This window comes from Sturnira hondurensis, unplaced genomic scaffold (assembly GCF_014824575.4).
Source record: "Sturnira hondurensis isolate 20B ecotype Veracruz unplaced genomic scaffold, ASM1482457v3 Scaffold0009719, whole genome shotgun sequence".
In the NCBI taxonomy this organism is placed as follows: domain Eukaryota; kingdom Metazoa; phylum Chordata; class Mammalia; order Chiroptera; family Phyllostomidae; genus Sturnira; species Sturnira hondurensis.
The window spans coordinates 17,805,250-17,819,040 of NW_028082350.1; the positions used below are offsets into that span (position 1 = coordinate 17,805,250).

General features: G+C 46.6%; 1 protein-coding gene across 1 annotated transcript in view; it reads right to left on the reverse strand.

Annotated features, from left to right (window-relative positions):
- TRPC4 (transient receptor potential cation channel subfamily C member 4) overlaps positions 1-13,791 on the reverse strand; it is a 107,499-nt gene that overhangs the window by 73,418 nt on the left and 20,290 nt on the right. The window contains exon 2 of the mRNA XM_037057686.1: positions 12,902-13,306. Coding sequence (XP_036913581.1) covers positions 12,902-13,279 — 378 coding nt within the window. The 5' untranslated portion in view covers positions 13,280-13,306. The remainder of the gene's footprint in view (positions 1-12,901; positions 13,307-13,791) is intronic.

Below are 13,791 nucleotides of genomic sequence, written 5' to 3' on the forward strand. Positions count from 1 at the left end.
TGTCAGCCAGCGGTCTAAGTTCAGAGCCAAGTTTCTATCCGAGTCCCTCAACCAGGGAGGTCAGGCCCGAACACAGGAAGACGCTGAAGTGTGCGCTGCACCCTGCTCACATGCTCGGCATCTCTCCCTCTCACTAGCCACGTCTCAACAGGTCAGGAGTGTGTCCTTCGTACCACCAGGCTCTGCCTGCTGCCAGCTAGGGGACCTGAGGGCACAGAATGGTGGTTCGGTTAACCCAGCCATCTTAAAGCACGAGATCTGGCCACGAGCCTCCGGCTGCAGGCACATCCCGATGCTCCTGGAAAGTCCAGGAAATGCTGAGGTAGCCGCAGGGAACCGTGACCCACCCACCTCCCTCTGACCTTGCCTCTGTACCCGCCGACTCTGACTACACGTTTGTACCCTGTGGATACAGAGCATGTTTGTATAAGGGTCCCAGGAACTAGTTTCAAAAGGTACACGTTCTGACCACAAGGCACCCCGGCTCTGGGAGCTTTGCTGACCCTGAACTGGGGAGCCAGAAGGGCACAAAGCCAGGGTGACGTGAAGCCGGGGAGACACGAAGCCAGGATGACACGGGACCATCACTTGTCTTACTGGGATGGACTGTGCTCACCTGCACACAGAGACCTTTTCAACGCCCCCTCCTTGATCTCCTTGTTCTGCTTTCCCTCCCTCTCCCTCCTTAAAAACACCTCTGCCTCCACCGAGAGGTGGGGGTGGCCTCTGGGACAACAGTCCTCCCTCTTCTCAGGTGGCCGGGGCTTGAATGAACCTCTCTCCTCCTCACCAGCACCTGCCTCACGCGTGGCTTTCGCTGCGGCAGCCGGACCTGCGCTCGGTCACACCGAGACCTCTCTCCACGGCTCCCGGACCAAGTTCCCTGGCAGCGTGTGGCATGTTCTGAAGGATGGAGCTTGCTTGGCATCTGACGGCCAAAGAACCAGGAAGTCTGGCAGAGGACGGCAAAGGCCGAGAACGCCAAGGCCGCAGCTGTGCCCTCGCTGGGGCAGCTGGTCCAACTTCCTGGCTTCCGCCTCCTTCTCTGCAATCAGGAGTAACTGGGAGGGATCCATGAAATAAATATAAAAATTCATACTGGACAATCAAATTTTAAAAAGTGCTGCCCTCCCTGCTAACGTACTCACGTGTGTTCATCCCTCACCGAACCCCTAGAATGCAGGAGTGACCGCTGAGACAAACACTAAAGGTTTGCGGCTGCCTTTGAGCTCCATGAAGAACTTCTGCAGTTCCCGGGCAGTGCCCGCGGGGGCTGCTGGAGGGCAGAAAGGCAAGTTCGGTCCTTACTTACCAATGACAGGTTTGGGCAAGTTAACAGGAACTACCACAAAAGTTGTCATGAGGTTTAAATGAGACCGTGGAGAGTGTCCCCCGAAAACGCCTGGTGCACTGTAAGGCTCAATCATCGTCAATGATTTTTATTTTTCTCCCTTGATCTACAACCACACTGTGGTAAAGGAAACGGAAATTTCCAATGCACACCAACCTATTTTTCTCCAATTATGTATTGTTTTTGAGGAAAATCATGCAGTATACAACCCAGTAAGGATTTTTTTTGATATTTTGGACAGTGGGAAATACACTGAAAGTCTCAGTAAGTGTCTACATAGTTATTTCTAATTTCCACTTTATTCATCAATTATTGTATTAAAAATTCACATTTATATCTGATGGTGCTAAGTGTTGCCTAACAACTGATCCTTCTCTAGTTCAAACAAATCTAAGACTTCCCCTCGGAGGCTCCGGAAACTGGGCAGGAACCAGCACCGTGCACAGGTGGAGACAAGGCAAAGTCCAACCCACTGCACTCACCCATTACGATCTCGCTTCAGGGGAGAAGGGTGAAGCGTCCTGTCGATAAACTGGCAACTGTAATACCCTATCGCCCTCCAAAAACCACCCACTCCTGGGCGGGGGTGAACACTCTCTCAGAAGGACGCGTTCTACGGAGGCTTAAAACTCAGTTTGGAAATGTTAAGAGCTTCCAGTACATGATTCAAACAAGAGCAGCTTGGAACACTGGCATATCTAGAAGTTAATTGGTCCAGAAAATTATTTTTAAGTATACTTTATTGATGATGCTACTACAGTTGTCCCAATTTCCCCCTTTGCACCCCTCTGCCCAGTACCCCCATTCCTCTAGCAATCCCCCCTTAGTTCATGTCCATGGGTCATGCATGTTAAGTTCTTTGGTTTCTCCATTTTCTATACTATTCTTAACATCCCCTTGTCTATTTTGTACCTGGCATTTGTGCTTCTTAATACCTCTTCCCCTATTCTCCCCCTCCCCCTCCCAGCTGATAACCCCCAAATCATCTCCATGTGTATAATTCTGCTCCTGTTCTGGTTGTTTGCTTAGTTTGTTTTTGTTTTTTAGATTCAGTTGTTGATAGTTATGAATTTGTTGCTTTTTAAATGTTCATAGTTTTGATCTTCTTTTTCTTAAATAAGTGCCTTTAACATTTCATATAATAAAGGTGTGGTGATGATGAACTCCTTTAACTTGACCTTATCTGGGAAGCTCTTTATCTGCCCTTCCATTCTAAATGGATAGCTTTGCTGGACAGAGTCATCTCAGATATAGGTCTGGTTTTCATCACTTTGAATACTTCTTTCCAGCCCCTTCTTGCCTGCAAAGTTTCTTTTGAGAAATCAGAAAACCGTACTTGAACAAGAATTACATAAAAATAAAAAACAAATAAACAAAAAAGAGAGAAATCAGCTGACAGTCTTATGGGGACTCCTTTGTAGGTATCTCTCGGCTTTTCTCTTGCTGCTTTGAAGTTCCTCTCTTTATCTTTAACTTCTGGCATTTTAATTATGATGTACCTTGGTGTGGTCTTCTTGAGCCCAACTTGTTTAGGACTCTCTGTGCTTCCTGGACTTCTATGTCTTTTCCTTTAAATTGGGGAAGTTTTCTTTCATTATTTGTTCAAATAGATGTCCAACTTCATGCTCCTCCTCTTCCCCTTCTGGCATTCCTATGGCTCGGACGTTGGCCCATTTGGAAATGTCGCAGAGTCTTCTCATACTAACCTCATTTTTTTGAACTCTTGTCTCTTCTTTCTGTTCTGCTTAAATGTTTATGCCTTCCTTATGTTCCAAAGCATTAATCTGAATCCATCCTGGCTTTCTCCCCTTCATCTTGGTTCTCTGTCAATTTTTCCTCATTTCACTCAGTGTGCACTTCCGTTCTTGCTGGGTCTTGTTTATGCTGTTGCCACACTCAGTGAGGTGTCTGAGCCTCCTGATCACCCGTGTTTGGAACTCTGCATCTGATAGGCTGGCTGGCTCCATTTCGCTTAGTTCCTATTCTGGGGCTTTGTTCTGTTCTCCCATTTGGGCCAAGTTTCTTTGTCTGCTCCACATGGCAGCCTCCCTGTGTTTGTTTCTGAGTATTAGGTGGAGCTGCGCTGACTCCCTGTGAAAGGCATCCGTAAACTGTGGGGCGGAGCCTCAGGTAATCAGCAGGGTGGGGCACCCCTCAGCAGCGGCTCTGTGTGGGGGGAGGGCTCAGAGAAGGGACTATGCTGCCGCCTGGCTTCTGGGGGTTGGCCTGGCACTCTCCCCATTTCCAGTCGTGTCACCCACTCCCTGGGTGAAAAAGCCAGGATTGTGGCTTTTTTAAGTCCTTGGTTCTTGGGCTTCCAGACAGTCTGATTTTCTGACAGGTCTGGGTGTTATTTGTTTTGAGATTTAGTTCTAATTCTTTTTGTGGTTGTGCAAGGAGGTAAAGCCTGTCTCCCTATACCTCCATCTTGACTAGAAGTCCCAGAAAATTATTGCAGAAAGATAAATGAGAGATCGCTTTCTTTCTAAATGCTTGCAAAATTGGTTTTGAAAGTACGTAAAATGCTATACTTCATAAATCCTTATTTTCTTGTGGTCAGATGCAATAAAACTTTCCTTATTTCGCCTCTAATCAGAGAATAAGTAACTATTGTAGGCTAAAAGAAGATGACATTTTTTATTTTCTAAAACTGTTATTTAATTTATTGGGCTGGTCTTGGTTAATAAAATTATACAGGTTTCAATCATACAATTCTAGAACACACCACCTGTATATTGTATTGTGTGTCTACCACCCAAAGTCAAGTCCCCTGCCATCAGCATGTATCCCCTTTACCCTCTTCTGCCTCCTGCCACAGTTATGAGCCATTCTAATTATAATATGTATGCTTTAATACCTCCAGTTATATTAACACCTTACCTATTCTATTAATTACAATTATAAAATGACTCAATGCTATTTCTTTTTTTTAAGATTTTATTCATTTATTTTTAGAGAGAGAGGAAGGGAAGGAGAAAGAGAGGGAGAGAAACATCAATGCGTGATTGCCTCTCACGTGCCCCCTACTGGGGACCTGGCCTGCAACCCAGGCATGTGCCCTGACTGGGAATCGAACTGGCAACCCTTTGCTTCACAGGCCCACACTCAATCCACTGGGCTAAACCAGCCAGGGCTCCTTGTTATTTCTTAATGATCATTTCAGTACTATATTTAAGGAAGTCCAATTGGTTTATTGTTTACCAACATGTTATTTTTAGATTGAATCCCAACGTTTATAATGGAGTGGGGGAATTTTAATAAATATGACCACCTGAAAGACTTCGCCAAAGCTCATATTTGAAAGATTAGTTTTACTCTCTTATTTCAACATAAACTCACTCTTCAACATAACACTTACATAACGCAATGCATTTGTTTTAAGAAATATTTAGCCTCTTCAAAGCATATATGCATTCTAAATTAAATTAAAATTAATAAATGTGACAACCTCCGATGGGATCGAGGGAACTTCCATAAACTGAGCTTTCTTCATGCCGGGCTCTTCGGTTCGCTAACCATTTCATCTTGAATGTCCCTGGTGAGCAGGGACTGTGATCCACTCTTATTTACGAGAAAGTCAAGGCTCAAAAGACTGAGACTATAAAACAAAACAAGACTTGCATTCTCAAATTTCTCTGTCAGCCTTCTTCATTATATCTTTTTCTTCAGTCTAAACCTACATGTGTTGCCCTGGCTGGGTGGCTCGGTTGGTTGGAGCGTTGTCCCGAACACCAGTGGGTTACAGTTGGACCCCTGTTTCCTAGGAATGTGGACAGGGCACATTCCTAGGTTGTGGGTTTGATCCCTGGTACAGGAGGCAACTGACGGATGCTTCTCTCTCCCTCCCTCCCTCCTTTCCTCTCTCTCTAAAGTCAATGAACAGGTCCTAGAGTGAAGATTCAAAAAAAGAAAACCTATGTGCCTTAGTTTCTCCGTCCAAAAGTAGAGAGCAGGTTCCTGCCACACGTTTTCTTACTGTGGGATGAAAGTGACTAAGCGCTTAGAGCTTTTGTCTTCTTGCTTTTTTTTTTTCATTTGATTTTCAGAAGAGATTAATAACGTTTTATTCTTATGGGTTCTGAACATGTTTAATGATGTACTTTTAAAATTACATAGTAAGTGTGGCAGGCTGAGAGGAAAGAGCAAGAGAACATGTTCCAGAGGAATTACTATTTTTTCTATAATTTGTTGGTCTTCAAGAAGAATAAAAGATTAGAGAACACCCAGTTCTGCCCCCCACACCTACAGGAACATTTGACCCACTCCAAAAGTCCTTAAAATCTGTCCTCCAAAATATCCACGAGCAGGTTCGGTCCACGCCAAACGGTCCCTCGGCCCCGTTAAAGCACACCCCAGGGCCCACGCAGCCTAGTATCTATAAGTCAATTTACACGCAAGGGTTACAGAATCAGTGCATACAAAATACCATTTTATTGGTCCGATAATTGTGCGGTGGCTGCATTACCAACAGTAACTCTTCTCGCATCCCAAGCACAGCCACTTACGGCACGTGGGGAGAGGCAAGTGAGCCCGCGTGGACCCTGGGTGCTTTGGACAGGACCCACAGGACGGACCATTTGGTGTGGACCAGATGTCTCTGTGGGCATTTCTGACAGGACCAAATGTCCTGCAAAGGGATGAAATGTCAAAGTGACCAAGGAGATTAAACAGTGCATTATTTTATGAGTCAGAATGGCCACTTTATTATTTAAATGGTGCGACATAGTTCATCTCTTAAAACTTTTCCATTTAGGACAGAATTATTCAGAATCTCTAATGACTGCCATTTTCATGCTAACTAAATACAGTCTTCGTTATATTATAATAGCTTTTAAACTCCCTGTTGTGACATAGTGAGAGGATCCAATTTCGGCACATTCAGAGAACTTGTTAACCAGAGTATTTTACATTGGTTACCACTTTACGCTATAAAGATCATACTTGTGGGTGATGTTCAGCTTTCTCATAGTAAAGGTGAACTTAGACAATGTTGTGAACCACTTCCCTATGACAGTTGATGTGAAAAGTGTAAAGAAACTATAACTGATCATTTGTCTAGTTACGTCTCACAACTGGATGTCCATTCTGGGGGACGAACACCTTTAAGGCTTTACTGCCATCCCCCGCCCCTCTCTCCCCCACTCCGGTTCTCTCTCAGTTTGCATGACACCTCAGACTGTGACCACCCATGCGTTTAGGTTCCCGTACTGTGAACACCCCAGATGTAACAAAAACAAATGGAGAGGGGTAACCCCAGCTGGCTACACACTAAGGAAGAGCAAGCATTTCCAGCCTGCAAGGGGCACACCGGCGGTCTTCGCCGACAGTCTTGTTGGACAGCGACCACCGGGCCCCCCGCGGCCCACAGGGTTACAGGAAGCAAACCGCTCTCCAGGAGGCCGGGGAGAAAAAGCCGAGGAATGCAAGAGTGCAAAGAAAATGGGGGGTGGGGTATACATGAGTTTCAGAGCAGAAAGTAATTGGATTCAATCTGAAAGTTTCAGATCGTCCAAAGAACACAGTCATTTGCCAGCAGCCAGAGCTGTACGTATTAGCATCCGTAGCGATGAAATGACCTTCCTCATTTCCAGTCAGCAGGGCGCGTGCGGGGCTGGTGGCGTGTCTGCATTCGCTGGCTGGTGCCAGCCTCCTGCGTTAGGCTCCCTGACAGTCTGATCACGTAACAGGTGCCATTTCTAGAGCCACAAACTGTGTCAGCAAATACACTGAAACTATTTTTTAAACAGATCCCCTATGGGCACTGAGATTAAAAAAAAAAAAGAAGAAGAGTAAACTGAATTAAATTCTCCTGAACTCTCTAAGATTTTTGAAAGGTTTCTATTGCCAATGATTGCATTTTTCAGATAAAAAATAAAAAAGTTTATGCACTGTAGCAGGTAAATTGCCAAGGCTTAACCCTATCTTGTCGGCCTATATTATATTCTTAGTGTATTTGTTTGTCAACAGAAGGACAGGGACGGTGGCGTAATGAGTGATAATAGCATACTGAGCTGTTAATCACATTTCTTTATAAAGCACAGTTACAGAATGTGACCACCAGGAGACTTTAAAAAGTAAGTCTATTAATACCATAATCCTAATTGACTGCCAAGACTCCCAGGCTGCAAGCGACCCGGAGATTGTCCTGTTGGGAAATAAATGGTCAACAGGCTGGAGTCGGGACGTCTACGCTCCTCTCTGCTTCCAACAGTGTGCTCTGCCTTCGTGTTTATCGAGCAACCAAACTGTAAGTGGCCTCATCACGCTCCACACAGAGACTTGGCCTGAACACAGACATCTACAGGCTCTTCTACACCCATCCGCCTTGCACCCTAGATGAGGATAATTAACCAACGAGGCACGTGACTCCCATCTGCGTGGGTGCCACGGGCCGACAGCAGCCACGTGTGTCCTACATGACAACTCACAGCATCCTCGAAGGTAGCTGGTCTCAGCGTGCCGTCTCCTGACCAGCGCCTCCTGGGGGCAGGGGGTGGTGAGGGCTGGTTGGAAATGCAGGCTCCAGGGTCCCTGGCACCTCTGTGCCAGGCTCTCCAGCGTGTCCACGTTTCCACCAGCCCGCAGGGGACTCGGATGGCGTGGAGGACCGAGGGCCGCTATCTCAGCGGAGGAGGAAGGAGAAAGTCCTGTTTCTGATAAGCGTCTACCGAAGCAGCTGAAACTGGAATTGACTTGGCTCCAGAAGACCTCAAAGAGAAAGGTCCGCCGGAAAGAACTACGAGTCAAGTAGCCACTCAGCACACTAGGGGAAAAAAAAGCTAAAAAGTCACTCAGTTATTCCCTGCTGAGACAGAAGGTGGGAAAAATGTTAAAGAAAAGCTCAGTAAAATTATCAGAGATTCTCAGAGTAATGAGCCTGGCAAGGAAGTTGTCCCAGTAAAAACACACAAGGTTTCCCCTTCCTGCCTGGTGTTCAGAAACACCCGCTCTCTACCTGTCTCCTACATGAACCAAATTAATGACTTCTTTCTCCATTTTTCCATAGTAAAAATAAAAAGACTTTGATCTGAGAGTCTATGTTAAATATGGAAGGAAAGATTTAAGGCTCTAGACCCAAAAGGCAAAACCTAAATATCTTCATTAAATTCTCCATTGAGAACGTCTTTTAAGATACTACCAATCACAAACACTTAAACAACACACAAGGGAAAGGAGAGAGGATGTTGGAATGACAGGAAGACGCCCAGTTTTGTGTGCTTTGATGTCCTCACTATCATTTATGTATTGACCTCAGACCCATTTCGTAAGTCCCAAGTGTCTAATTTCCTTCTGCTGAAATGCAGTAAATCGATCCGTGAGTATTTCCAACTGGGCCCTTGACCCTTTCCACGCAGTATCTATGCCAGTTATTACCAGCCTCACCTTTTCCCAGGTGGAAGGCCTTCTTCCTCTTTCTTCTTTGGGCCCTTCTCCTTGCATTCCTGCAGCCCCCCTCCCCCTGGGTCCCAGGTAGTTTTCACCAGATCCAGTCTGTTTAAATCCACAATTACCTGAGAACGCACCTCACTCTCGCCTTCCCCAGTGTGATCACAAAGGTGATCCTACTCCCACGATACTTTCCTGTCTGTCCATAACTGGACGGGAAGACCCCTCCCCGCCGGAGCCCAGCACCTGGCCTGGCCCCATGGGGGGCCCCAGAGTTTCCCCGGGCCAATGGGACCACAAACCGACTGAAACCTCAGGGCCCTGTGCTGTAAGGCCACCGTCAAACCTGAACGTTTTTCCAGAGAAAGAGATTCCTATGTGACAGATTTATAAAAAAAGAATAATCTAATCTCCAGTTGTCACATTCTAAGCTCTAAGTGTCTAACAATCACACTGGCATGGTTTTTCTGTGAGATCCTGTCCTGAGTCATTCTGCGATGAGTTACGTGTGTTTTGTCCACTGGGGTACCACTGCCCTCAGGTTTGAACACGCGGCTTAGCAACCTCTCCAAGTCAATGGCTCCGTGTCCCAGGGTCCTTGGGGGATGCCCACGGGATGAGAATCAGGCAGTGATATTAATAGGCAAAATGACTTTCAAGGAGCAGTTGATGAGAGGAAAAATTCCCATCTGGAGCAGAGCCGCCCACAGCAGCAGGGCGATTTATGGAGGCCTATTCCGGAAGACGCCGGCTGCGCTCGGGGGGCGCGTCGCCTGAGTAAATCACAGGCCTGCAGCCGGGCCCGTGTGCAGTGGGCCCCTCCAGGTCCAAGGACACGTTCTGTGTGCTGTGCACCGTCTGCCTGGCTGTGGCAGCCACACGCTCACCGTGGGACACACCGGGTCTCAGAGGTGGGTAGACTGGATTTGCTCTTGCAAAAGTATAAAGCTCAAACAAAAAGATACCGGTTTTTGTGCATTGCCAGTGCCTTCGCGGAAGAGGACCGGATTCTAAAATGCACCAGCGGAAAAGGAACATCTTTGGCCAGCCCCCTGAGACGAGAGAGATCTTCCAGAAACACATGGCCTGGGATATGTCTGGCTCTTGGCAGGTTTCAAACCTGTGCTGCCCTTTATTAGTTTAGATCCAGTGCCTCGAAGGAGCCAGGGCCTGCTTGTGAGACAAGAGCTGAGCTCGAACGTTTAACATCTTCTAACAAACATTCCTATAACAACAGATACCTTCCCCAGACACCAGATCACTCTGGCCAGCACAAATGTCGCCGACGAGAGACACACTGAAATGCATGACCGGCATGCTCTACAGACCACCACCAAGGCTACTTTGTAATTAGTGAAAAGTATGCATTTAATAGCAATTCTGTTTGATAGACTTATTGCGATCTAAAGTAGACTCTCGTCACAACATCCGTCGTACAGTGGCCTCTGGAGACACATGAGAAGAGGGTGTGTAATGTGAGGCCACTGTTGCTGGAAAATGCAGTTACTTCAGGGGTGGAACTGTGGGAGAAATTTCAAAACCCCCAGGGGACTGAGGGGTAGCACCTGAACTTCCACAGACAAAGACAGACACCTGGTCACTCCTAAGTGCCCCACACCCCCAGTGGTAGGACGTCACATATGCCATTAGAATTACAATCACCTATTTACAATAAATAGCCAAGTGCTGGAAGCAACCTAGGTGCCCATCAGTAAATGAATGGATCAAAAAACCATGGTACATTTACACAATGGAATTCTATGCAGCAGAGAGAAAGAAGGAGCTCCTACCCTTTGCCTCAACATGGATGGAACTGGAGAGCATTATGCTGAGTAAAATAAGCCAGGCAGCGAAAGACAAATACCATATGATCTCGGCTTTAACATGAACCTAATCAACAAAACAAACAAGCAAGCAAAATATGACCAAAGACACTGAAATACAGAACAGGCTGACAGTGTCCAAAGGGGAGAGGGGAGGGAATTTCAGAGGAAAAGAGGAAGGGTTTGCAGGAACAAGTATAGAGGACACATGGACAAAAACAAGGGTGGGGGTGGAAATGGGAAGGAGATGGGGAGGGCTGGCGGGGTGGGCTGGGATGCGGGTAAAAGGCAGAAAACTGTACTTGAACAACAATGAAAACAAAAAATAAAGAATTACAACCACCAGCGTACCCCACCCAGGTTCATACAACTTTGAAAGGACAGATCCGACAAGGACGTTTTTCTATCGGTAAAGCTTAGCAATGTGATAGGAAGGTCACAGGCAGACACCTGGATAGGAACCAAACAACAAAAAGCCATCGAGGGAACAGCAGGGAGGTGCCGTCACTGGGGAGTGTTGTTCTATCACAGGTGGGGGTCAGGGAGGCGGAAGGGGTGAGTGGACGAGAAAGGGCAAAATGAACGGGGTTGGCTTCTGAGAAACGGCGGCACTTCTCCAGGAGACACGGGCCACAGAGTCCCTCTCTGAGAACAGCGAGGAGTCGGTGAAAGGCGCCCAGGAAGGGAAGACCCCAGTAGCTACGGCAGAGCCTGCCTTAAATCGGTGGTCTTCGACCCCTCCCTCTCATGACACTAATTAACAAAAATTCTGCAGCACACCCAAAAATATATTTTTGTTGATCTAACAACATAAAAGACCAAACAGGTATCATTTTGATTCACTAAAAAAAATAATAGTAACTGCCTACCCATGTCGCTTCTAAGTGGCACTTTAAAAAGTCAGGTGCCTACACTTGTATATAAGGATTTCTGCACCAAGAATTAACCAATGAGACACAACCTTACTACACAACATGACCCATAAGAGGCAACACTATTACATGACCCACACATTTATGGTTCAAGGGCATTCACATCAGACGGCTCCTGTTGCGCTGGCTGGTGTCATTGTTTTTATTTGACAGCCTAAGGGGAAAGAGGTCAGTGCCCCTGACTAAGTAGTCAAGTACTGTGTGTTCTTAAAACTTTTTCGGCACACTGGTTGAAATCACTGCTTGAAAAGAAGATGTCTCCTAAGACTATATCATTTTCAGAAACGGAGATCTGCGCATCACCAAAGAGGGCAGCAGTGGCTAGAGCGGTGATGACAGTCACCTCTACTGAGATTTTACTTTAAAAGACAACTTGTGAGCCCCGGCCCTGCATTCAGTGTCTCTGCAATTAGTCAGACAGACTTTGACGCAAGGAGGTGAGGGGTGCAGTGTGGAAGGAAAAGAGAGAGGATGACACAGGGCGGAAACAGAGGGAAGGATCTAGAAAGACAAGAACAGGTTCCCTAGTCATTTCTGCCTATGATTTCTCTACTTCCTTAGGGGTAAAAACCGGGAGATTACAACGGGGAAAAATCATATTGGGTGACATTTTAGTTTATTTTCTACTGATGATAAGATGTAGCTTACCATTTTGTCCTTAGTAAATTTGATATTAAGTTTGCAGTCGGAGTTCAGTTATTTTCTAGTCACCTTTTTAAACATTTAAAATATCAGGGGCTCCCCTGGAGTGGGCTGAAAATATCAACACCAAAATTTGGTGGCATAATTCACGTCCGCGGTTCGACACACTCTCCAGACCGGCACACAGTTTAAACAGAAACATACCAAAAGAACTTGGCCGGCGCCTGCAGACAGTGAGCCAGTGACAGGCAGGAGGAAAACAGCCACAAAAACAGAGAAGGTCCCGAACAGCCGCCCGTGCTGCGCATCACCCAGAAATGTGTCCCGTGGGAAGGAGCCGACACGGTTCACTCTGCTTTGGTTTGGTAATCACTCACGGTCTCATCTGCCCAGTGACAGGTGCCAGTGATGGTAGCAGCCAGTGTGGGAGGGTACGAACTTGCACTTCACAGTTTTCTACCACAATGGCTCCGATGTCAATGCTTCTATTAATATTTTCAGGGGTGTCCAACCTGCAGGCCACGAGCTGCATGTGACCCAGGATGGCTGTGGATGTGGCCCAATACAAAATCATAAATGTACTTAAAACACAATGAGTTTTTTTGTGATTACCTGTGACAATGCATTTAACATGTGGCCCAAGACAACTCTTCTTCAGTGCGGCCCAGAGACGCCACAAGGCTGGGCACCCCTGACCAGTGGGAGGTGAAGCTCTCTAGAAGCCTTCTGCAGGGAGAATGAATGAAAAACCGTATTTTCGCGCGTACCTGTTTTTCCCCGCTGGGCTTCTTGTGGTTCAGCAGCAGCTCCACGGCGCCCACGACTTCCTTCCTGATGGCGTGGAGCAGGGCGTCCCCCACGTGGACGTTGAAGCTCAAGAGCAATTCGATGAGCTCCAAGTTCTCATTTTCTATCGCGATCAGCAGAGCAGTTCTTCCGAGAGGATCGATGCAGTTAATATTGATTTTAAAATAGATTTCCGCTTCCTCCAGGGACTTCTTGACACTGGCGTAATCCCCCTTTTCCACGGCATTCAAGTAGGCCTTTTCCGACGGCGAGAGTTCCGACTCGGCCCGGACGATGCGCAGAGGGATGCGGTCCCGGTAGGGGGCGTTCGCGTTTCTTTTGTAGTAAAACTGAGCCATGCTTCATGCCACGCTCTCTTTCTGTCTCTGCAAGGGCAGACAGACAAACAGCAAACCCCACAAGGATCAGCGTTGGTACACTTTTTAACCATTAAGCATCATACAACTCACAAATACCTCAGCAACAATGACGATGGCATTATGATTTGGCAATACTAGTGAAGTTTTCCCCCCGTTCAACAAAGAAAATGAATTTGACAATTTTCCAGGTATCTGCAAACACAAGGTATAATGTCCAAATCTAAGAGGAATAAAAAGAGGTTAGTAGCTGCACGTTGTTTCAAAAAGTTACTTTGCAAATGACATGGCGCGCTACCTCGGTTCAACAGCAACTTCAGTTAGGAAGCGGTTTGCTTTTTGGCGTCCGTTTGATGTCAGATTATTCATCATGGTTTCTCAAATATCTAAGCTCAGGAACTGCTACTCGAAACTGCTGATTAAATTCATCTGGTCTAACGCGTCCCTGAAGGCCACGGTTTTGCTGCTGGTGTGCTCTCGGGAACCCCGACCCA